General features: G+C 53.2%; 2 protein-coding genes and 1 long non-coding RNA gene across 6 annotated transcripts in view; 1 reads left to right on the top strand and 2 right to left on the bottom strand.

The window, feature by feature from the left end:
• The window catches only part of Nectin2 (nectin cell adhesion molecule 2), a 32,930-nt gene extending 30,787 nt beyond the window's left edge, over nt 1-2,143 (bottom strand). For both annotated transcript variants that reach the window (NM_008990.3, NM_001159724.1), the window contains exon 1: nt 1,785-2,143. In NM_008990.3, coding sequence (NP_033016.3) covers nt 1,785-1,872 — 88 coding nt within the window. In that variant the 5' untranslated portion in view covers nt 1,873-2,143. The remainder of the gene's footprint in view (nt 1-1,784) is intronic.
• Nucleotides 2,140-7,523, top strand: Gm34744. 3 transcript variants are annotated; one of them, XR_881878.3, is made up of 3 exons: nt 2,140-2,519; nt 4,370-4,513; nt 7,169-7,523. It is a non-coding gene; the product is annotated as a predicted gene, 34744 (long non-coding RNA). The 3 variants fall into 3 exon arrangements; XR_881880.3 differs by lacking the exon at nt 4,370-4,513 and having other exon boundaries at nt 2,143-2,519; XR_881875.3 differs by having other exon boundaries at nt 2,306-4,513.
• A 1,184-nt stretch (nt 7,524-8,707) lies between these two features.
• On the bottom strand, nt 8,708-23,102 carry Bcam (basal cell adhesion molecule). The gene is made up of 15 exons (NM_020486.2): nt 22,977-23,102; nt 21,022-21,143; nt 19,406-19,631; nt 19,259-19,329; nt 18,183-18,279; nt 17,904-18,086; nt 17,223-17,359; nt 16,610-16,766; nt 12,864-12,982; nt 12,617-12,758; nt 11,530-11,666; nt 11,229-11,373; nt 10,994-11,138; nt 9,278-9,395; nt 8,708-9,189 (listed from the first exon to the last, which is right to left on the bottom strand). The coding sequence occupies exons 1-15, from the start codon at nt 23,038-23,040 to the stop codon at nt 9,184-9,186; spliced, it is 1,869 nt and encodes a 622-aa protein (NP_065232.1). The 5' UTR covers nt 23,041-23,102; the 3' UTR covers nt 8,708-9,183.
• Between the last annotated feature and the right edge of the window lie 386 nt (nt 23,103-23,488).

A 23,488-nucleotide genomic window follows, 5' to 3' on the forward strand; every position in this document is an offset into this window, starting at 1 on the left:
CTCCCCAACGTTCGAAGGGAAGGCCCAGCCCCAGGAAATCCCCCCAGGGATTCAACAGAGAAGGGACAGTCACCACAGGTCTAGGAAATAGGAAGCACTTTGGGGAGCTTGCCCAGCCTGGCTATTGGGTTGCTGGCTTTCAAAGGCTTTCAAGGGACGGGAGTGGAACCTTGGGAGAGTGTCCTTTTCGGTTTCCCCGTTCGCAGGCTGGGAAGGGGAACAAGGTTTGCTCTGGGGTTCTGTGGAATCTGCTATGAGGTACCACACGGGTGGATTCTAAGAATTCACTCAGAGGGACAGGTACAGATCTCATCTATCTGGGAGGTCAAGGCCAATGACCTCAAAGGAGGTGACGAAAGAAAAAACGAGGCCAAAAGTGACAGGCATTCTCCCTACGATCCTTCTGATCCCCGTTCTGAGCAAACTCTCCAGAAACTCCCCGCTCCCCATCCCAGAGTGTGTAGTTAGGAAGAAACAGCCAGGTCACCTGCTAGGGGCGGGGCGAGGTCAGCACACCTGTTTACACCTCACCCCATCCCCCACCCCCACCCCCTGGCCTCGCAGAGCCCCAAGTCCCCTCCAGGGCTGGGGGGTGGGGAAAGGGGAGCGAGTCTTAGAGAGGAGGCTCCTCCCATTTACCTCTCCAAGTGCTTCGAGGACAAAGGCGTGACCAAAGGAGAGATAAGGTCCCGAAACCAGGAGTTGGGACTCTTAGCGCTCCAGCCCCGCCCCGCCCCTCCCAAACTAGGTGAAAGCGATACCGGAAAACTTCCCCAGGGACGTTGCCACTCACAAGGAAAGGGGGAAGGGGAGGAAAACTGCAAACCTCCCGGGCTCTGACTCTACCTGGGACACAGCCGACTAAGTTCCCAATTTCAGGCTACGTCTTTAAGCCTTTGATTATATTTGGGGGCAGAGGGGTAAAGGTCAGAGTCCCTTGATCATTAAATTCCATTGCCTACAGCTAAATCCGAACCTGCCAAGATAGTGCCTCTGGACCCTAACTGCACCTGGACCCCAGCGAGCAGAGCTCTTTGCCCACAGTTAAACCCAAGACCCACAAGTTTGAACCCCTTTTCTCCAATTCTATCTAGACCCGGGTTAGGCTCGCCTTCTGAGATCCTGGAGGCAGAACCTCTTAATTTTCCCAGAACCCAGGGGTCAGTGTCTGTAAACTCCCTGAGGCTTGCACTCCAGACTCACACCCTTCCTGCCCCTGAGTGCCCCCAACTCTCATCATTGGTTTGCCAAGGGCTCCCAAAGACCGAACTCATCCCCCCCCCAACACACACTCGTCTTGGGAACCTCGACTGTGGGTCCCCTCGCGCCCAATTCTCCCCGGGCCTCGGATGCCCAACCCAACAAGAAGGAAAAGAAAAAAAAGGGGGGGGGGTGTCGTCCCTCCTCACCATCACGACCCTCCAGCTAGTGTGAGTGGGGGGAACATTCTCCACATTCCTGAGGGGGGAGAGCAGAGACGGAAATCCAGATTCCGGATAAGTGATCAGCACAGGATGGGGAGGATTTAACCCTTTCCACGCCGAGGGAGGTGGAGGGGGTCAGAAACCCGGGTTAGAATGGACACTTGTGATTACGCGAGGTGCAGAGAGGGAGGTTAGGAGACTCGGAGAGAGAGCCCGGTGTGTTGCGAGAATCTCGATCAGTAGGGCCAACCTAGAAGGGGGCACGAGGGAAAGGGGCCTCGGGGAGCTGGGAGTGAGGTGGGGGACGATGCCCCGTTCCCTCCCTTCTGAGGACTGACGAAGGCATCCGCGCGTTTTCACCTGTTTCCTGAAGCAGGAGCAGTAGCAGCGGCAACAACGGCAGCGTCGGTGACAATCTGGACGGCGGGAGGACTGCGGCCCGGGCCATGGGGGGCCCGGGGAGGGACTGGGCCCGGGCAGGGGGTGCCTAGGGACCACTCTTCGTGTACCGATCGGCTGGGAGGGCAGTCAGGGGTCTGAAGTGTCCGGCTCCAGGCCGGCTTCCGCCGCTCACGGCTCCCCGGATCAGTTCGTTCGGCCCAGCTTTCCCTCGCCTGGCTCTCAGGATCCGCGCCCCCCGGCCCCTCGCTTAGCTCCAGCGGGCCGGACTCATGACGTCACAGGCCCCGCCCCTCTTCGCCAAGCCGATCCTAGGGCTCAGGCTCCGCCCCTCTCAGGGCTAAGACCCCGCCCATCCCGCGTCCCACACCTGTCTGGCCCCACGATTCTATCTCCGCCTTCTCCTGGAATTAACTATTTGACCACGCCCACTCGACATGGAGCCACGCCCACACACAACCCGGGAAGACCCACTGCGCCCCCTACTGGTCACTCTAATGAGACGCGGTCACACCCCCTTCTAAACTTCCGGTCGCCTCCCACCAGGAGAAGCCATGCCTTCTCGCCCAGACCACGCCCCACTGCCCTCTGGTTAGCCTGAGTATGTGGGCTCTCATAGGGCCTCCCTTCCTGAGGCACCGCCCCTTGGTGAGGCCACACCCCTGTCCCAGCCTTTCTCCTAGTCCTGCTGCTGTGGTAGGTCGGGGTCACTTCTTAGTGGACCCCATTTCTTTCTGATCTCTGCCCTGGGTTCTCGTGTCGCCGCATCATTTCTTTCCAGATTTCTCCTCTTTCTCTACCTCTGAGTCTCCCTCCGCATCCCCATGTTTCTCTGTGGCTCTGCTCTGGTGTTTCTTTGTCTGTCCATGTGCCTATGTCACTTAGTCCCCGTGTCTCGTTGCATTCCTTTGACTGTGTGCGTCTCTCTTTGCGTCCCTGTCACTTTCTGTTTCTTGTCTCATAGTTTTTTTCTGTGTCACTCTTAATATTCCTGTCCCTGCATCTGGCCTCTGCGTCCCTCCCACCCAGTATCCTTTTTTTATATCGCAGCCTTCCGCGAGGGGGCAGCATAAACCAACCCAGCAGGCCGAACCCCGCTGGGTGGGGCTGGACCAGTCAGTCTGTCCTCTGGCCCTACCAGTCCCTTCCGGTTGTCCTTGTCCCACTTTCTCTATCTCACCAGAATCCTGTGGTCTTTGTGGCTGGTTTTGAGGCGGCCCTTTTGTCTCTTCGTAGACGCTCCACCCTCCCCACCCCCACCCGCCTTTTCACATTCCCAGGGCCGCCGAGTGGAGCTAATGAGAAGGTCCACTTGTTGGGGATGGGGGAGGGGAACAGGTACTCCGCTGCTGAAGTACCTGACAGCCAAATCCTCCCCAAGGGCCAGGCATTTGGGGGTTTCTTGTGAGAGAGCCACCTGGGCTGGGGTAGGGCCCCTTCTCCACCGGCCACATACATGAAGCCCCTCTCCCATGTGGCAAGGCCCAAGGAGTGGACCCTGGCTCTGACCAACTTGCTTTCCACTCTTGTTAATGCTCCTATTTGTTTGCTTGCTGATTATTTTGTGTGTGTGCAGGCCGTGCTGACTTCTGAAGGGCAAATAACAACTTGCTTTGAGTTGGAAGCAGCAAGTGGGTGCCGGGGCCCCAACTCACGTAGCCAAGTTTGGTGGCACAACCTTTGAAGCCATTCCACCCACCTTGGTTTTGTTTTATGAGATGGCATCTCCTGTCGTCCTGGCTAACCAGCCAGGGATTGTAGGCATGCACTGACTCCAAGTTGAGCTAGCTCTCTCCTTTCTGAGCTGTTGCCACACCCCTTTAACAACATTGTTGATAAAGGGTTTTAGCTTTGTCTGCCCACCAGGCCCTCGTGTAAGTCTTCTCCCAAGCAGTCCCCGATCAAGCCGTGGAGAAGGAAGGGGAACTGAGTCATGGGAAGGGAAAGTGGCTTGGTGCCAAAGGTCAGGGTTATGAAAAGAGGCAGGTCCACAATGGACACTATTCAAAATTCTTTTGTTGCTCACAAGAATCTTAGGAAGGGGGTCGGGTTGGTGCTGCACAACTGTAATCCCAGTACTTAGGTGGCAGAAACAGAAAGATCTCACAGAATTCCAAGCCACTGTGGTCTACAGACCCAGTTCTAATCAGCGACGATCACCACGTGAGGGTCACCGTGTGTGAAAAGTAAACTAAGGCACAGGTTCTTTCCAAACCACCGCCAGAGAAGGAGCAGTGTGAGGTTTGTTGGTGTTTATAGTAGCTATGCAACATGACATCCAGATAATATCTCAGGTTTGCAAGGAACGTGGCATGAGGCTAGTGGTATAAATGACAGACACTGAGTAAATGCTCTGTAGCTTCCAACTTTTTTTTTTTTTTTCCCAAGACAGAGTGTCTTACTCAGGCTTTCCATAACTGCAATGAAACACTGTGACAAGAAAAGCAACTTGGGGAGGAAAGGATTATTGTAGCGACAAGTTTGAGATTTTGGTTCCTTTAAAAAGCACAGAAGTATTATGACAATGTTTCATTTTAATCCTTCAGATTGTCTGCAGCAGCTGGTTATGATTTGCCTCGTGCTCCAGCAGAGGTGTGATTTTTGTCAGCCACGTATAGTTTCTGCGACTGTGTGGCGTTTGGAATTCTGGAAACTGTACAGAGGGTAAATAAGTGCTAGAGGACCAATAGGTACGCTGCGTGGTCGTTGGTCATGGTTTGTCATAGTTGTCCTCAAAGAAGACACTAAAGGAAAGAAATTAGATTCAGGGATCTGGATCTCTCTCCCCCTCTCTCCCTGTCTCTCTCCTGTCTAGTGATAGTAGGTGAAACGGGGCATAGTGTGGAACAAAGGGTGGGAAAAAGAGAAACCCACAAAGTAGCAAAGACCAACTACAGGGTTATTTGCCTTACACATCCACATTCCTGTCCATCACTGGACGAAGTCAGGACATGAATTCAGCAGGGCAAAAACCTGGAGGCAGGAGCAGAGGCCATGGAGGAGTGCTGCTTACTGACTTCCTCCTGGTGGCTTGCCCAGATTGCTTTCTTATAGAACCCAGGACCAGCAGCCCAGGAATGGTACCACTCACAATGGGCTGGACCCTCTCTCATTGATCACGAATTGAAATACGTTTTATAGCCAGATTTTATGGAAGCATTTTCTCAGGCTCCTTCCTCTCTGATGATTCTAACTTGTGTCAAGTTGACACATAAAATCAGCCAGTATACAGAGTCTTACTATGTAGCTCTGTAGCCCTGGCTGGCCTGGAATTTCCTATGTAGATCAGGATGGCCTTGAACTCATAGAGATCTGCCTACCTCTGCCTCTCTGTAGTGCTAAGATTACCACCATGCTGAGAGCCTTGATGACTTTTTGTTTGTTTTGGTTTTGGTTTTTCGAGACAGGGTTTCTCTGTGTAGCCCTGGCTGTCCTAGAACTCACTCTGTAGACCAGGCTGGCCTCGAACTTAGAAATCCGCCTGCCTCTGCCTCCCAAGAGCTGGGATCAAAGGCGTGCGCCACCACACCCGGTGACTTTTTTGTTTTTGAGGTTTACTTTTATATATATGAGCATTTTGCCTGGATGGATGTGCACCGTATGAATTCCTGGTGCCCGTGGAGGCCAGAAGAGGGCAGCAGATTCCCTGGAGTTATGGATTGTTGTGAACTGCAATATGGGTGTTGGGAAACAAGCCTGGGTCCTCTACAGGAAAGAACAATGAATGCTTACCACCTCTTGAATCTGTATATGTATATACTTATTTTTTTAATTTGTGGTTGGGAGGGGCCTATGTGAATAGGTTGTGGGGGTCAGTTCTCTCCTTCAATTTTGTGGGTCTCCAGAGATTGATCTCAGGTTTCAGCTTGGTAGCGAGCAACATTTACCTGCTGAGCCATCTTAAGTCCTGGATTATAACCTCCCCTTCCTCTTCCTTCTCCCCATTTTCTTCTGGGGGGGGGGCAGAGCATGCATAGAGGTCAGAGGTCAAATTTAGGGAGTTGATTCTCTCCTTCTATCATGGTTCCAGAAAACAAACGAAGTTGCTCAGACTGGTATAGCTTTTATCCGAACAGCTGCCTGGCAGACCCATCACTGTCTTTCCAAAGCTCTTTTATTCTGACCCAGCTAAAGATGGAGGAGGTCTGGGGACTGGAGAGATGGCTTAGTGGTTAAGAGCATTGACTGTTCTTATAGAGGTCCTGAGTTCAATTCCCAGCAACTGCATGTTGTCTCACAACCATCTGTAATGGGATCCTATGCCCTCTTCTGGTGTGTCTGAAGACAGCTACAGTGTATTCATATAAATAAAATAATCTTTAAAACAAAAAACAAAAAAAAGCCCAGAAGAGTCGGCATGTCCGGCCGTCTTTTTCCCCTGTGCACCTGCTCTTCTGGACTGCCACCAAGTGGGCTAGGCTCCCTCTAGGCGGGTCTTTGTGGGTAGGGCAGGCTCAGGAAGGAAGCCAGGGGAGTGTGGCGCTACCAGATTTCATGCCTATGAGGCATGCTTCAGCCCAAGAGCAGCTTGCTTTGTTGACAGAGAACTGGGTGGGTCTCATACTTGTGAAGTCAACCTCCAGGGTCAAGGAGCCCCAGAGGTAGCGCTTCACTCAGGAGGGAGCCAGAGCTTGCTAGGCACAGAGCCAACGGCTTCCTGTTCTGAGTAACTTACTTGCTCTGCAACCCTGCTCTTGTGGGCAGCAGGACTTGAGGCCCCTTCCCCTAATCAGTGATATTGTCTCAGAGATAGACGTGGATTCCAGCTCCTAAGTCCACTGGAGCCTGAAGGTAGTTTACCTTTGAACGTTCCAGTTATACATCTAACTTTTACATTTTGTTTAGTATGTGTGTGTAAGGATAGGATTTACACACACACACACACACACACACACACCCCTCAGATAGTATTTCTCTATTTCTAGAGTAGGCTGCCCTTGAACTCACAGAGCTTCCTCTGCCACTGTCTCCCCAGTGCTGGGGGGTGGGGCTTACTACTTGTGCCTCTCAAATGCTTGAATTCCCAGTATGCATCACTGTACTTTGTCTCTCCCTGCAACCCCAGGGTCTCCTTCCACCATACCCTTGGCTGGATTTGATCTTGCAGCAATCCTGCTTTGCCTCAGTGCTCTACTAAGAATACAGATGTGAACAACCGTGCCTAGCTGGACTTAAATCAAAATTTCACTCCCCCATCCCCCACATTTATTTAGTCTTGTGTGTGCCAGCTTGTGTGAGGTGGCTCTCATTCCATTAGGTGGACTTGGGGGATGACTCAGGTCATCTGGCTTGGGGACTTGAACCCTCACCTCCTGAGCCATCTCATCTTCTTTTGTTTGTCCCAGCATTCTAGGGTATGGGGCAGGAGGATGGAGACTTTGAGGCCAGCTTGGGCTCCATGAAACCCTGTCACAAACAAGCGAGCTAATTCACAAGCCCACCATCTTCAACTCTGCCACGAGTACAAGGACAAGAGAGCTCTGCTGACAGGGACAGAGAGGTAGGAGGATTTGAACAAAGCCTGGGGTCTGGCCACTGGAAGTGGCCTCCCTAATCCAATTTGCCTTCCCCTCTTCTCGTGGTTTCTGTAACCCACAGTCAGCCTCCGTCCAAAAATGTTCAATGGAACATTCCAGATATAAATAATTCACAAGTTTAAAATAACTTTCGTTTTAAACAACAATTTTTAACAATGGCATACTTTGTGTCCTTGTAATTATTCAATTTAATTTGTGTGAATGTGCATGTGTGTGTGATTATGTATATGTGTGTATGTGCATGTCGAGGCCAGAAGATAGCCTTGGATGTTCCTTAGGCACTATGAACCTTAGAAAAATTATTTTAACTTTTAATTATGTCTGTGCATGGGTATGTGCAAGTGACTGCTGGTGGCTGCAGAGGCCAGAAGAGGGAGCCAGACAGCCTGGAGCTGAAGTTACAGGGGTTGTGAGCTGCCTGACACCCGTGCAGAATAGGACTCCAGTTCTTTGCAAGGGCAGCAAGCACCCTTAACCACTGAGCCACCTCTTCAGCCCCAGCCATTTGGGTGCTTGGAAACAGGGTCTCTTACTGGTCTGGAAACTTGCCAACCAGGCTGGACTAGCAAGCCCCAGGGGACCTGCCTGTCTTGCATCCCAAGCAAGGGGATTATTTCCAGCTTTATATGTGGGGCTCTAGGTGGGTGAGCTCACATTTCCATGCTTGCAAAGTGTAATTTGTTGACTGAGCCATCCCCCCCAGCCCTCTATTTTACTAATGTCTGTTTGCTTTTCTTCCTGTTCCTTCTTTCCTTATTTCACTTATTGAGATGGGCTCTCACACTGTAGCCCAGGCTGGCCTCGAACTTACTATCCAATTGCATCTGCATCTCAATTGCTCAGATGACAGGCATGTCACCATGCAGGCCTTCATCCTTCTCTCCAGTCCTTGTTTGGACCTCAGAAAGTCCGTCGATTTCTTCGTTCTGCCCCAAGTTCCTTTTGTATTGCCTTTATCACCCCTACTTCCCCAGGGAGTCCCTGGCTTCTCCAAGAAGGGAAGAAAATTTTTCTAGACTTAGCTTCAGCCCCTAGGGACTCTGGGAATTTTTCCTTAAGGGGACAGGACCTGGCTCCTAAGCAGACACTGGGCCCTGGTTCACAGTGAGCAAGCTGCTGCTCGGACCCGGGCGTCTCTTTTCCAGGATCAGCCAGCTGAGTCTTGTTCCATGCTAGCTCTCTAACCCCCTCCAGCCTGTCTCCTACTGTTCTGTTTGACATCAGACTGTTCCTGAGGGTGTGTGAGGAGGCAGCCAGCCAGCAGTAGTAGAACGGGGAAAATGGCCTGCACCCTCCCTTCCCCCTTTATCTTCCTCCCTGAGAAGAGAACCTGGCGGTAGGAAAGTGTCCACGTGACAGGCAGCATTTATTTCAGAGTCCAGTGTTCACAAATGATGGGCTGAGGATGAGGGCAGGAATGGGGTGGGTTGGGGACTCCAGTGTCAGACTACACAGCAGGGTATCAGGTGGGGGGGTAGTGCCCAGCAAGGGAGTCAGGAGGTAAAAATAGCCCCAGCCTGCCGACCCTCAGCGCCGTGTCCCAGGCCGGGCCCCGGGCTTGGATCCAGGAGCTATTCTGGGGCCTGGGAGAGTTACATTCCCTGGAGGAAGGCCCCCTCCCAGCCCCCACCTCCCTCTTTCCCTCCCCAAGGCCGCTGGCCACTGTGGGTCCCTGCCCAGCAGGCAGAGGAAGGAAGGGAGGGCCGAGGCTGGAGAAGGAAGGAGGCAGAGGCGTGCGCTGAGGCGGAGGCGTGCTCAGAGCCGGTCCTCCGATGATGCCCAAAGTTCCAGATCCAGAGATTGCCTCTGGGAGGTCGTCAGCCTCAACACTGGGGACAGAACGGACAGCTAAGCCTGAGCCCCCAAGGCTGGCCATGCACTTAGCTGGTTCCATTGGACACCCAGACCATCACTCACCTCATCTCCAAAGCCTCCACTGCCACCTCTGCCTCCTCCGGAGGGCCCACCCATGAGAAGGCCCGTGTGTTCTGGCCGCTCTGACCCAGAGTGGCTCAACTCCGGTTCCCTGGCTGGCCTGTGGGAGGAGAGTGACGTGGTGAAATGGTCACTGCTAGAGAAGGAGGTGGGAGGGAGTGGGGGTGCTGATGGCATTGGATTTGGTGTAGGAGGTGAGGCTGTTTGCTGACATTGAGGTTGGGTTTGAAGCATCCGAGACTAGTCCGGGACACTTATGGACAGACATCGTTGATGCTATGGGAGGTTGGAGATGAGATGAGAGGCAGATAGATTTGGTTGGTCTCAGGTGACAACTGTAGAAAGACTGGGTATAGGCAGTTTGGGGCTAGCCACAGACTGGGATTTTTGGGCTGTGGCTATGATGATTGCTACTGGAAGTGTAGCTTTAAGGAGCAGGTCAGGGTATGGCTAGCATTTGGATGCAATCAGTACTTCGGATAAGACAAAGTCTAGTCTGAAGATGAAGTTGGGCTTCATGACTAATCCTAGCCCTTGGGAGGGTAAAGAGAACTGAAAGTTCAAGAGCAACCTGGACGAACCTGGACAACACAATGAGACCTTGTCTCAAAATACTCAAAAAGGGGCTTAGGATGCATGGAAAGCCCCTGCCTAGAATCCCCCAGTGAGGGGCTGGGGGCGTGGCTCAGTGGTAGAGCCCCTGCCTAGAATCCCCCAGTGAGGGGCTGGGGGCGTGGCTCAGTGGTGTAGCCCCTGCCTAGAATCCCCCAGTGAGGGGCTGGGGGCGTGGCTCAGTGGTAGAGCCCCTGACTAGAATCCCCCCAGTGAGGGGCTGGGGGCGTGGCTCAGTGGTAGAGCCCCTGCCTAGAATCCCCCAGTGAGGGGCTGGGGGCGTGGCTCAGTGGTAGAGCCCCTGCCTAGAATCCCCCAGTGAGGGGCTGGGGGCGTGGCTCAGTGGTAGAGCCCCTGCCTAGAATCCCCCAGTGAGGGGCTGGGGGCGTGGCTCAGTGGTAGAGCCCCTGCCTAGAATCTCCCAGTGAGGGGCTGGGGGCGTGGCTCAGTGGTAGAGCCCCTGCCTAGAATCCCCCAGGGTTCTGGCTGGTTTGATATCAATTTAACATAGGCTAGAGTTATTTTGGAGGAGAGATGGTAAACTGAGAAGTTGACTCCATAAAATCGGGCCTGTAGGACATTTCTTTTTCTTCTTTTTTCCTTTCTTTCCTTCTTCTCCGTCTCCCCCACCCCCTTTTCAGTTTTGTTTTGTTTTGTTTTGGAGACAAGAGTTTTTCTGTGTAGCCCTGGCTGTCCTGGAACTCACTTTATAGGCAAGGCTAGCCTCGAACTCAGAGAACCATCTGCCCCTGCCTCACGAGCGCTGGGAGCCACAATCCTATAGGGGCGTGGCTCAGGAGTAAGGACTTTGTCTAGTACTAAAGTCTGTGTTCCAGCCACAATACTTCAGACAAAACTAGAGACTAGAGCTAAAGTTAGGTAGAGCCCTGCAATGGAGAATGGTAGGAAGGAGATGGAGTTAGGTCTTGCTGGAGGAGATTAAAGGTGGCTTGGGTGAGATTCTGGCTTAGAGATGGGTGAAGATAGCCAGAAGAAGCCAGGTAGCTGATGGCTTTGGGGCTCCTTTAACCACAGAGTTGTTTTTGGTTGAGGTTGCAAAAGGACTTGAAGCTTGCAAGCACTTACGGCGCCCCTTTCTCTGCTCGCCGGCAGCAGCCAGGGCGCCCTTTGCGTCTCATGCAATAGAAAGCAGCGACCACGAGTAGCAAAAGACCGACGCTGACAGCTACAGCCATGACAGCCACTCCAGCCTGGGCAGTCTGAGGGGCCACTGTAATGAGAAAAAAAAATGACGATGTACTCAGAACTAGATCAGGGCCGCCTGCGTGTCTACTCCGCTGCTCCCTTCTTGGGTACCCACCAGAGCCAAAGTGGAAGACATGGCCTTTCTTGCCATGGATGTTAGACGCTTCACAGGACACGCCCTCTCGGCTCAGGGCGCTGGTCACTTTCACCATCAGCGAGCTGCTCTTCCAGCCTCTACCCTCAAAGGGCGGCTCTGCTGGCTGTGGAGGCTTGGATCAGGCCCAGCCCCTTGGGATCAAGGGCTGGGGGGTGAAGGCTGAGGTGGAGTGTTGGGGGACATGAAGCTTGGATCGTTGAGGGTCAGGGTTCCCTGTGGAACTTGGGGTGGGCTCAGGGTGGCAAGGAAAGCCCCTTACAGTATCGCCTCGCTGACTCCAGGTGAGTTTGGGCTCTGGGAAGCCCCGGGCGGAGCAGGTCAGCATGACTTCATCGCCTTCTGTCCAGCTATTCCCTGATTTGGGCATTATCTCATTCGGTTTTAACTCTGGTGCTCCTGTGGGTGACAGGGAAGCGCAGCACAGTGAGTGGGAGACACGGGAGGAGGGCAAAGAGGAGAAAACAGAGAGGAGGGACCGGGGAGAGGTTCGGCGGATAAAGTGTTTGCTATACAAGAGTGAGGACCTGAGTTCGATCCTCAGCACCCACATGGCAGATGGCTGTAGGAGTGAGCATTTCTAACCCCGGCACTGGGGTGGTGGAGGGGGAGACAGGAGGATTCCTGGACTTCTCTGAACAGCCATAAACCTAATCACTGAGCTCCGGGTCTCAAACAAGGTGGAGGGGCCTGGCAAGATGGCTCAGCAGGTAAAAGAGCACACCGCCACGCCAGACAGCCTGAGTTCCGTCCTTGTAACTGATGTATTGGAGGAAGAGAACTGACTCCCGCAGGTTGTTCTCTGACCACCAAACTGCCCCCCAAAATGAATAAACATTAAAAAAAAATACAGCTGTGCACAGCAGCATACACCTTGAATCCCAGCCCTCGTGAAGCAGAGGCAACTGCATCTCTGTGGGCTTAAGTCCAGTCTGATCTACATAGTGAATTCCAGACCAGATGGGGCTACACAGTGAAATCCCTGTCTCAGAACACCTATTCCTCCCCAGTAAAAAAAAATGGAGAGGAATAGAGAAAGACACCCAGAGTCAACTTCTGGCCTCAGGCATGTATACACAATGCATATACACTTATACCGCACATGCACACACAAACAAGAAAAATATTTAGAGCTGGGCAGTGGTGGCACATGCCTTTAATCCCAGCACTTGGGAGGCAGAGGCAGAGGCAGAGGCAGAGCCAGGTAGATTTCTGATTTTGAGGCCAGCATGGTCTACAGAGTGAATTCCAGGACAGCCAGGGCTACACAGAAAAAACCCTGTCTCGAAAAACCAAACCAACCAACCAAACAAGAAAAATATTCACATAAACTACTCAACCATCCAAACCTTGGACGATGAGCTGGAAACTCTGTGTGCGGCTCAGGAGGGGGACTGTGGGTGTGGACGCCTCACAGGTATAGGTGCCAGCTGAGTCAAAGGTCACAGACTGGAGAGAGAGCATGGGGCCGTCTGCAAGGGTCACAGAATCCTAGGGAAGGAAGAGGTAGAAAGGCAGGCGGGGCCATGAGAGGATGGGAGACAGAGGCGGGGACCGGGCAGTGCTCAAGGTCGGACAACTCTTTCCTCCAGTCACCTTGGTCCATCGCACAGTAGGAGTAGGCAGGCCTCTAGCGGAGCAGTTCACCACCGTGCTGCTGCTGTTCAGGAATACGAAGAGCTCCTCAGGCACGCTCAGCTCCAATGGATCCAGGTCTGCAGTGGGGAAAACGTGGTCACTCCAAGGCTTACCAGGGACAGATGATGCCATGTTGTTCTATTTGAGTACAATGATATCTGTACTTTCCACTCAGGCCCATCAGCAGATACCAGAAGAGCCGCTCTAAAGAATGCATTACCTGACCTTCAGAGGCTTTACAGTGCTCAGGGTAGGACCCAGGGCCTCCCACCTGCCAGGCAAGTAAATGCACTAGCCCCGAGCCACACCCTCAGCCCTTCACTGAGGGATCCTGGGCAGGGGCTCTACCACTGAGCCACGCCCCCAGCCCCTCACTGGGGGATTCTAGGCAGGGGCTCTACCACTGAGCCACACCCCCAGCCCCTCACTGGGGGATTCTAGGCAGGGGCTCTACCACTGAGCCACACCCCCAGCCCCTCACTGGGGGATTCTAGGCAGTTCTGCTTCAGCGCTGTGCCTCTATCTCTCCACCTCAAGTTTTGTTTGAGCTCAATTTTTTTCTCTTTCTGTGCCAACACATCCCATCTCCATAAAAGCTTGACGGGCTTGGACCAGCAAGATGGCGTAGACATTTATCAAGATGAATAGACACTTATCACTAAGCCAGACAACCTGACTTCACGCCTCTAGACCCACAGGGTGGGAGGAGATAACACTTCTGCCAATTACATGCATACATGTATTGTGCACAATGGATTAAAATGTAATGATAATTTTTAACTCATCAGACAACCTTGGTGGGCTCATGGCTAGGTATAAACACAAGGGATAGAGCATTTGTCTAGCATGGAAAAGACCCTGTGTTCAATTGTTAGCGTCTCACAAGACAACTAAATTCTGGCTGGTTGGGCTGGAGAGATGGCTCGGCGATTAAGAGCACTGACTGCTTTTCCAGAGGTCCTGAGTTTAAATCCCAGCAACCACATAATGGCTCACAACCATCTGTAACAAGATCTGACTCCTTCCTCAGAAGTGTCTGAAGACAGCTACAATGTACTTATATATAATAATAAATAAATACTAAAAAAAAAAAATTCTGGCTGATTAGGCAAAGTGTGCCTATGACTCCAGCACCTGTGAAGCTGAGGCTAGAAGATTTGAGTTTCAGGCTAGCCCAGGTTACACAGTAAGACACTGTTAACAGAAAAAAAGATTTTCTTTACGGGACCCCACCCTCCCCTGTCCTCATCTTCTCTGCACGATTCCTCACTTGTTTTATTTATTTATTCAATTTTTTATTAGATATTTTCTTCATTTACATTTCAAATGCTATCCCGAAAGTCCCCTATACCCTCCCTTGGATGTCCTGGAACTCGCTCTATAGACCAGGGTGGCCTCGAAGTCATAAAGATCCACCTGCCTCTTCCTCCCCAGTGCTGGGGCTAAAGGTGTGTGGCACCTCCACCTACTTATCCTTCGCTTTTTAAAAGTTGTATTTTTATTGTTTATTGTGTGTGCATGCACGAGTGCCACGAATCACATATGAAGGTCAGTGTGTGCATGCATGAGTGCCACGGATCACGTATGAAGGTCAGAGGGTACTTGCTGGAGACGCTTCTCTCCGTCCTTCATGTGAGACCCAAGAATCAAACTCCAGGTCATTCATTGGGCTTGCCTGCCCATGTCCTCACTTGTCTTGATCTGTCATCCTCCACTGAGCAGCCCAAGGGATCTTTTTAAAGGACATGCTGGTCCATCTTCACCTTTCCTTAAAATCCTGCCATGGCTCCCCAGTACCCTTGGCATCATGGCCAAAGTGCCGCAGCCTACGAGAGCCTGCCTAGTCTATGAACACTGCGGTTCTTCCTACCTGCTTACTCAGAGACCCCGTGTGTAGGTTTTCTCGAGAACGCCAAGTTTATCGCAAGGGCCTCTGCACTGGCTCTGTCTGCATGCCCAGAAGCTTCCCGCGCTGTGGGTTTCGTGTGCCATCTCTCATCTTTGTGTCCCCTTCTCTCAGAGGCTCCCCTGCCCCGTTGCTGTGGACACCCTGATCTCGGGATCTCTTTTCCAACACTGACAACTGAGTGCTCCAGCTGCTGCGAGGGCCAGCAGCTGTCAACCGTCAGCTGTCAGCCCGCTGTGGGAATGCCCTCAACTGTAAGGAACCCCTCACCCAAGGTCATGCCCCTTCCCTGCACAACACACAGTCAGGCCCAGCTCCTTCATCCTCAGGGAGGATCACTGTGGATTCTGCCCCCACCCTCGCCCCAAGACCTTTGGTAAAGTACGGTCAAACTTCGGCTCTGCTCATCCTTGCTGATTCTGAGACCTAGAGACTTTCCATAAACGCTCTACCCGGGGGTGGGGGTGGGGTGGGGGTGGGGTGGGGGTGGGGTGAGAACACTTCTGTGAACTCAGACTGTGACAATTTTGTGTCACCTGACACCTCTGTCTTATCAAGGCTATTGCTATAACACACACTAATGTGACTAAAAGGGTTTGGACTAGCACTTGCCTCTGTCTCTGCTACTGTAGTAGAGCTACATAGTAAGTTCAAGGCCGGCCTAGTTTCAGGAGACTCTGTCTCGACTAAAACAACCAAACATAGGCTTGGAGTGCTGGGGGCGTGGCTCAGTGGTGGAGCCCCTGCCTAGAATCTCCCAGTGAGGGGCTGGGGGCGTGGCTCAGGGGTAGAGCCCCTGCCTAGAATCCCCCAGGGAGGGGCTGGGGGCGTGGCTCAGTGGTAGAGCCCCGCCTAGAATCCCCCAGTGAGGGGCTGGGGGCGTGGCTCAGTGGTAGAGCCCCTGCCTAGAATCCCCCAGTGAGGGGCTGGGGGCGTGGCTCAGTGGTAGAGCCCCTGCCTAGAATCCCCCAGTGAGGGGCTGGGGGCGTGGCTCAGTGGTAGAGCCCCTGTCTAGAATCTCCCAGTGAGGGGCTGGGGTTGTGGTTCAGTGGTAGAGCCCCTGCCTAGAATCCCCCAGTGAGGGATGTGGCTTAACAGTCATCCACCTGCCTAGAAGCCCCGAATTCTACATAAAAGAAGGTTAGATATAGCTGTGCAAGTTTAACCTTTGTGCTAAGGAGGCAGAGAGGTAAAAAGATCTCTGGGACATGTTGGCTGGCCAGCTAGTTTAGGCTAGTTAGAGAGCACTAGGTCAATGAAGAGATCCTTCTCAAAAAACTGTGTCAATCCTGAGGAAAGACAGCTAAGGTTGACCTCTATCCTTGGCACACACATGCACAGGATGTGTGCACATGTGTACACACACACACACACACACACACACACACACACACACACACACACAGAGCAGAGCTTTCTTTCTAGCGAAGTGAACTGCAAAAACTTTTTTAAAACCCAGGATCTAGTCAAGTCAGAAATCAATGGATTTAAAATTGAGGAGTTAGCAAGGAAGAGAGGCGCTTGCTGGAGTAGCCGCCTCTAAGGAGACGGGGTCCAGATGGGAGAGTCAGTTGATGGTAAAGCTGCCTGGGTGAATACAGATGGTTCTAGACCTAATCTCTGTCTAGAAAACACTGGGGAGCACGTTCTAAGCAGAGGAGAGAGCCAAGGGTGTGCTCTGGGTATGGCACTCTGGAAAATCTGTGAGGCAGTTGGAGGGGGCAGGGTTGGGACCCAGAGGGAGAGGAGCGGATGGAACCTGACCCCACCCTATCCTCCCTCCTCCCAAAGCTCTCACAGGCCACGTGCAGCTTTAGCTTCTTGACAAGTTGCACTTCCTCGTCGGCATCGTAATCCTCCACTCTGCAGCCGTAGATCCCGCTCTGGTTCCGATGCACCCGTTCTAGGGTCAAGTTTCCCTTGAGGTTGACATTCAGCTGTTCCTCCTGGGTACCCTGAGCGGGAGGATGGGACACCAGATTCAGTAGCTGTTCTTAGGAATTGGGGGTGGAGTCAGGGGTCATACTTGGTTAGAGTCTGCTCAAGCCAAGGGTCAGGAGGTCACACAAATTGAGTGTATCCTCCAAACCATCTCAAGTCAGGGTCAAAAGTCCTCACCAAGCCAAACACCCCCTACTCTGTCAAAATTAGCCTCTGGGGCTGGGGGCGTGGCTCAGTGGTAGAGCCCCTGCCTAGAATCCCCCAGTGAGGAGTTAGGGGCGTGGCTGAGTGGGAGAGCCCCTGCCTAGAATTCCCCAATAAGGAGTTAGGGGCGTGGCTGAGTGGGAGAGCACTTGGGTAGCATGCAACAGGCCCTGGGTTCTATCCTCCTCACCACTGAAGATACACAAGAGGCTAAGGTCAGTATTGACAGTTTAGGTGGTATCCAAAGGGAACACAGAGTGAGTTACCTGCTGGCGGAAAAAAGAATACTCTGGGCTGGGGCTGCCATCGCCCTGGCAGAGCAGCTGGACAGCATCACCCTCACGGACCCAGCCCTCCGTGGTGGACGGGCTCCCCACCCAGAATTCTACATGTTCCGTGGGATCTGTAGGAGGAGAGGAAGTAAGGTCATGGCGTGTGTCCAGGCTGCGCTGAGGAGGAAAGGTCAGTTCTACTTTTAAAGGAAGAGATGAAGCAGCTAAAGCTTAGAAGCCTCTCTTTTTTTTTTTTTTTTGGTTTTTCGAGACAGGGTTTCTCTGTGTAGCCCTGGCTGTCCTGGACCTCACTTTGTAGACCAGGCTGGCCTCGAACTCAGAAATCCACCTGCCTCTGCCTCCCCAGTGCTGGGATTAAAGGTGTGCGCCACCACGCCCGGCACAATTTGAGATTTAAGACCAGATGATATATGGTGACCCAATTCAGTCTGAGAGAGTGGAGCGTCCTGTGGGTACAGGGCCCTATGCTGGAGTCAGGGTCACTATGATTGTTTGGGGGTACTGTTTGAGGCCAAAGGTCAGCCACCCAACCCGGCATCATCTCAGTATGAGGTGAGTAGGTAGAGTAAGGACCCCGATTGGAATCGTGGTCTGGGAGTTCGGCTTTCATGGGATGAGATCTTAGCTTAGGAGCTGAGGGTCATGGGGACTCACAGTGCAGGGTGAGGCGAAAGGTATGGCTGTCCAGGCGGCCATGTTGGCCTGAGGGCAAGTCGTAGTGAGCAGCACAGTGGAAGTTGGCATCCCGATCATCCTTGTGCAGCCTCAGGTAGAGGGTGCTGGTCAGGGAGTACAGGCCTGAGGCTTCCCGGACAGTACGGATGGTTATGTAGCCCTCTGTAAGGGAGGCATGAAGCAGGCCCAGGTGAGTTAACCCGTCCCCTAGGATAGCTTACTCCACCCCGCCCCGCCACCTGGCTCCCGATGGCTCACTTTGGTTCACCTCCATGGGTACTTCCAGACGCTGCCCGTTTCGGTACCATGTGATCCGAGGCACGGGGTTTCCGTTGTTGCTGCTGCAGGTGGCAATCTGGGGAAGACAGGGGCATGGCCTGGGCTGGGTGCAAGTCCGGGTTCCCCCTTTCCCAGACCTGCCCTTTAGATGTGTCCACTGGGCTCTTTGTCCCCAGCAGAGGAAACAGAAGCCCCTGACTTCCATTCTTTCCATTATAAAGGCCAACACTCCAGCCTGTGAGACAGCTCAGCCAATAAGTCTTTGATTGTGGGGGAGATGGAAGACCTGAGTTAGATCCCGGGAGCCTTGTAGAGGAATAGGTAGGGAAGTGGCTCTCAGAAGCGGTCCTCTGCCTTACACACTCACAATGTGGTATGTCCCCACCCCCACCCCCCAATTAAAAACCTGGACCAAGTGTGGCGGCACACAACTGTAATTCCAGGTCTCAAAAGGCTGAGATAGAAACGTCAGTTTGACACTAGCCTGGGCTACATAGTGAGTTCCAGGTCAGCCTGAGCTTCATAAGACCCTATTTCATGCAACCCCAAACCGAAGTGAGCTCCCGCATGTAATCCTAGCACATGAATCAGTCACAGAGGCAGGTGGGTCAGGAGTTCAAAGTCATCCTTAGCTATAAACATCCATAACACGTTTGAGGTCATTCTGGGCTGGCTATGAGACACTGTTGCAAACAAAACCAAACCAAGGAGACAGATAGGCAGAGATGGCACACACCCGGGATCTCAGTACTTGCAAGGTTACATGGAAAGTTTCAGGATAGCCTGTGCTACATGGGGTCACCCCCGCCCCCCCCAAAAAAACCACAAACAAAACAAAAACAAGTAAAAACTCCAATAAGGAGGCTGAGGTTTATAGTTCATTGGTATGCCTGGCATGCTCAAAGCCCTGAGTTCACTCTCCAATACCACACACACACACACACACATATGCACGCACGCACACACACACACACACACAGACACGCATACGCGCGTGCACACGCGCCCTGGTCTTGGATTCTTCACCTAATGATTGCAACTCCAGTCCATATTACCTCCTGGGCAAACTGGTCCATCACAGACAGCGTCCCTTTGTTGGGAGACACCTCCGTATCCTCTGGTGTTGCTGTTGGAAAGATGTTCACGTCAGGAACCCCTCCTCTGGTCCCCTGGCTCCTCAGGATGGTTTTGGGGACACTTACCAAACACACGGACACTTGAGGTGGCCTCTGAGGTACCCGCTGCCCCAGCCTTCACTACGCACACGTAGTCCCGTCCATCGCCCACCTGGACCTTTGCTATCACCAGGCGCCCACGAGAGTCTACCTCGTATGGGGGTACGCGGCCCAGAGAGTGGACTGTGCCCAGGAACTCTGAGCCCTGTGGTTCCACAGAAGCCAGACGGTGTCGAGCCCCAGTACCATCAACCTGTAGGTGTGTTGGGAACAGTCTTAGCTTGGGCAGTGAGACCTCCTTTAATTTTTTCTCCAAGATTTTTTTTTCCTCTGGGTCTAGGGAAGGAATCTAGTGGCTACACGCTAAGCAATCACTCTACCACTGAGCCACGCCCCCAGCCCCTCACTGGGGGATTCTAGGCAGGGGCTCTACCACTGAACCACGCCCCCAGCCCCTCACTGGGGGATTCTAGGCTAGCATTCTACTAGCTACCAGTGAATTACACTCTCATCTCTCTTTCTATTTTTACTTAACTTTTTTGAGACAGGGTTTCTTTGTGTATCCTTGTTTTTTCCGGAACTTGTAGACTAGGTTTGACTCAAACTCAGAGATATAATTGCCTCTGCCTCTTGAGAGCTAGAATTAAAGGTGTATGACACTATGCATGGTCATCGTTCTCTCTCTCTCCCTCTCTCTCCCTCTCTCTCTCTCTCTCTTAAGATTTTTATTTTATGTATGTGAGTACACTGTCGCTCTCTTCCGACACAACAGAAGAGAGCACCGGGTTTCATTACAGATGGTTGTGAGCCACAATGTGGTTGCTGGGAATTGAACTCAGGACCTTTGGAAGAGCAGTCAGTGCTCTTAACCACTGAGTCATCTCTCCAGCATCATCCTTCTTTAAAACTGTTTTTTTTTAAATATATTGATTTTTTGTGGTTTTTATATGTATACATTTGTTTCTGTGTGTACATACACATGAGTGTGGATATCCCTAGGGGCTGGAAGAGGGCATCAAATCCCCTAGAGCTAGAGTTACAAGCAACAGTGAGCCTAGGAGTGTTGAGGATTGAGCTCAGGTCCTCAGGAAAAGAACCAAGTGCTATAGTCGGGCGTGGTGGCACACACTTTTAATCCCAGCACTTGGGATGCAGGCGGATTTCTGAGTTTGAGGCCAGTCTGGTTGACAGAGTGAGTTCCAGGACAGCCAGGGCTACACAGAGAAATCCTGTCTCAAAAAAACAAACAAACAAACAAACAAACAAGAACCAAGTGCTATTATGTTGACTCCTAGCTCCTTCCTCTGTGTCCCTCATTGTCCCATGTCTCCTGTGTCTCACTCTCCTTGCCCCATCATCTCTCACTTCCTCTCCTTCCCTCTCGTCTCTGGAGGCCCTCACTCCAGCACTGTTCCACAGGGGAACCGCTTCCCCACGCCCGTCCTGCACAGACATGAGGCCAAAGCCTTCCTCCTCACCAACCTCCTCATCTGTGAAGTGGAAAGGCAGCTTCTGATAGCTCTGTGTAAGGGTCTTCTGAGCAGACGACCAGTGTAGGCAGAGCTAATGGCTGCCAAGGTGACCAGGCCACCGGGTCCTCCCTCCTCCCTCCTCCTCCCTAGCTCCCAGCGCAGAGCACTCACGAGGAACCATTCCAGCACGTAATGCTCAGGGTGCTCCCGTGGAGTGCAGTCCAGGGCGACTTGCTCGCCTCGCATCACCTCCACCCGTGGGGGCACGGACACGTGCAGCTCAGCCTGGGCACCTGCAGAGCAGTGCAGCATCGAATTCCACCCAATGCTATCAACAAGGAGAGCCCTCCAGGCCCCCGCCTCCTCCCTCGGACACAGATCCTCTCTCTCTCCTTGGTCATCTCTGAGCCTGGGTCCTGTCAGTATTTCTCTAACTCTTCTTTTTAGAAATAGGGTTTTACCGTGTAGCCTTTACTGCCTGGAATCCTGCTAGCTATGTGAACCAGGTTAGCCTTGAACTCACAGAGATCTACAGCTGCTTCTGCCTCCTTCCTGATTAAAGTCCCATGCCACTGGCTCGGCCTCTCAGACTTGTAAGGCTTAAAGTAAAGCCTTCTCCAGCACTTGAAGCTAAAGTCTGGCTTCTTCACCAGTTATAGCAAATGTCCCCTCAAGGAAAGGCCAGGCCTGGCTCTCCTCTTGGCCTCCAGCAAACAGGACAAGACTTAGCCTGGGGCTAAATAACAGGTCTTTCTCCATCTTAGTCCCATCCTATCTCATGGCTCCATCCTATCTTCTCCAGTAGCTCCCGGGGGCCCTCTGCTCTCTCATGTGTGGGGGGCCAGGGTGTGGGCTGCAGCTGGGCCAGAAGCTGGATGGGTGTGTGGGAGTGGCAAGGGGGGACAGGGCTGGGCAGGTTTCAGGAATGTGGGAGGGTCAGGCTGGCTGAGACCTGCCCAGCTTGGCGCCAGAGCCCCCTACCCGCCCCTTGACAACACCCCCCCCCCATCTCTTTACCAGAGAAGCTTGAAAAGGGTGAGGTGAGTCACCTGGGCAGAGGTGAGGCTGGGTCCTGAGGGAGAAAGGACTGGAAGTTTAGACAACTAGCTGCCCGAGGTATAGCAGGCTGCATGTGGGAAACACGGATCTCTGAGTCCTAGGGACCTGAGAACTTGGGTCTTGGATTCCTGTCAGGGTCTGGCAGGTAGCACGGTTCTTGCTGAGAATCTACCCTCTGGGCTGGCATCATTCCTTTCCCGCCTAACCTGGCACAGACTACTCCTGGGTTCCCACTCTATATCACGTTTGTGCCAGGAGCCTTGGTTCTCAGGCACCCACCTCTGGGCCCAGCCTGTCCCAGGGGAGCTGGTTGGGGGCCAAGCTGGTGCTCTGGACTGGTTGTGAGCAGCCAAGCAGCCAGATATCCTGTCTTCCCTGATCTCTCTTCACCCTGTCCCCAGTGTCCCCCCGCCCCTGTTTCTCCTCCCCACTTCACCACATGCAGGTGTGTGGATTTATCGGGGCCCTCAGGAAAGGGGCCCTGTCAGTCGGAAAACACTGTTCCACCTTCTCTGTCAGGCTCGGTTCTTCCGGCCCTTTCAGAGAGAGGCGGGTCCTTTAGAGGCAGCCTAAACTCTGAATTTTGGGGAAACCCTAACATTCTAGAAAGTGCTTTAACCGCAGGGTCCCCCGTTTCTCTGAGGAAACTCTGAGCTTAATCACTTAGAGAACAGCTCCGGGATGCTAATCTTCAGTATCTTAGCAGAACCTATTTTGACTATGGGGGAGGGGAGGGGCTGGACTCCAGTCTAAGGGACTAGGGGCTACAGATCCCAGATTCCAGGTACTCAAGGTTATTAGGGGTCGCAGGGCTTAGACTCCAGGATTCCCAAAGAGCTGGGGAGGGACAGCTGTCTCAGATGTGTTTGCTCCAGAGCTAGGGTATCCTTAGCTCTCAGATCGGGTGCACCCCAAGGCCTCCCGCCTTCCTCCCTACTGGGGAATCCCTAGATTGTGATCCCTGGGGAAATGGAAGCTTGTTCCCCTTGTCTTCTCGGGGACTCCAGGGGCCTGCCCCACAAGCCCCAACCTCAAGTTTCAGCTCTGCCCTCAGCCCCAAGTCATACCTGAGTAGCCCGACAGCAGGAAGGTGAGCCACAGCAGCCCTGCGCGGGCGTCAGGGGGTTCCATGTTCCCTGCAGTGGCGGCAGTGACTGAGCCCGGGCGAGGCTCTCCGCCGCCCTGAAGCTGGCAGCGGAGGCCAGGCCCCTGACCACGCCCCTGACCACGCCCACCCCATCCCCAAGCTGGGCGCAGGGCCAAGACCTCCCACTGCCCTGAGAGGACCTCCCACCCTCGCGCGCGCGGGGACCCGCTAGCACCGCCGCGCGCTGCTCCATCCAACCCACGCCTGCGGCTCTCCTCCTCAGCCGTGGGGACCGACCCTCCAGTCAAGCCTCGAGCTGGAATCTAAGGGAAAGCGCGCAGATACTCGTTCCCTTCCTTCCTGGCCACCTGCGGGGTCTTGACACGCATGCCCAAGGTGGCATGTGGCCCTCGACTGCAGGTGAATCTTTTTCCTAGTTTATTTTCTTTTTGGAGTCGGTGGCCCACTGTAGCTCAGGCTGGCCTTCTGCCT

This window comes from Mus musculus, chromosome 7, assembly GCF_000001635.26.
Source record: "Mus musculus strain C57BL/6J chromosome 7, GRCm38.p6 C57BL/6J".
Classification (NCBI taxonomy): domain Eukaryota; kingdom Metazoa; phylum Chordata; class Mammalia; order Rodentia; family Muridae; genus Mus; species Mus musculus.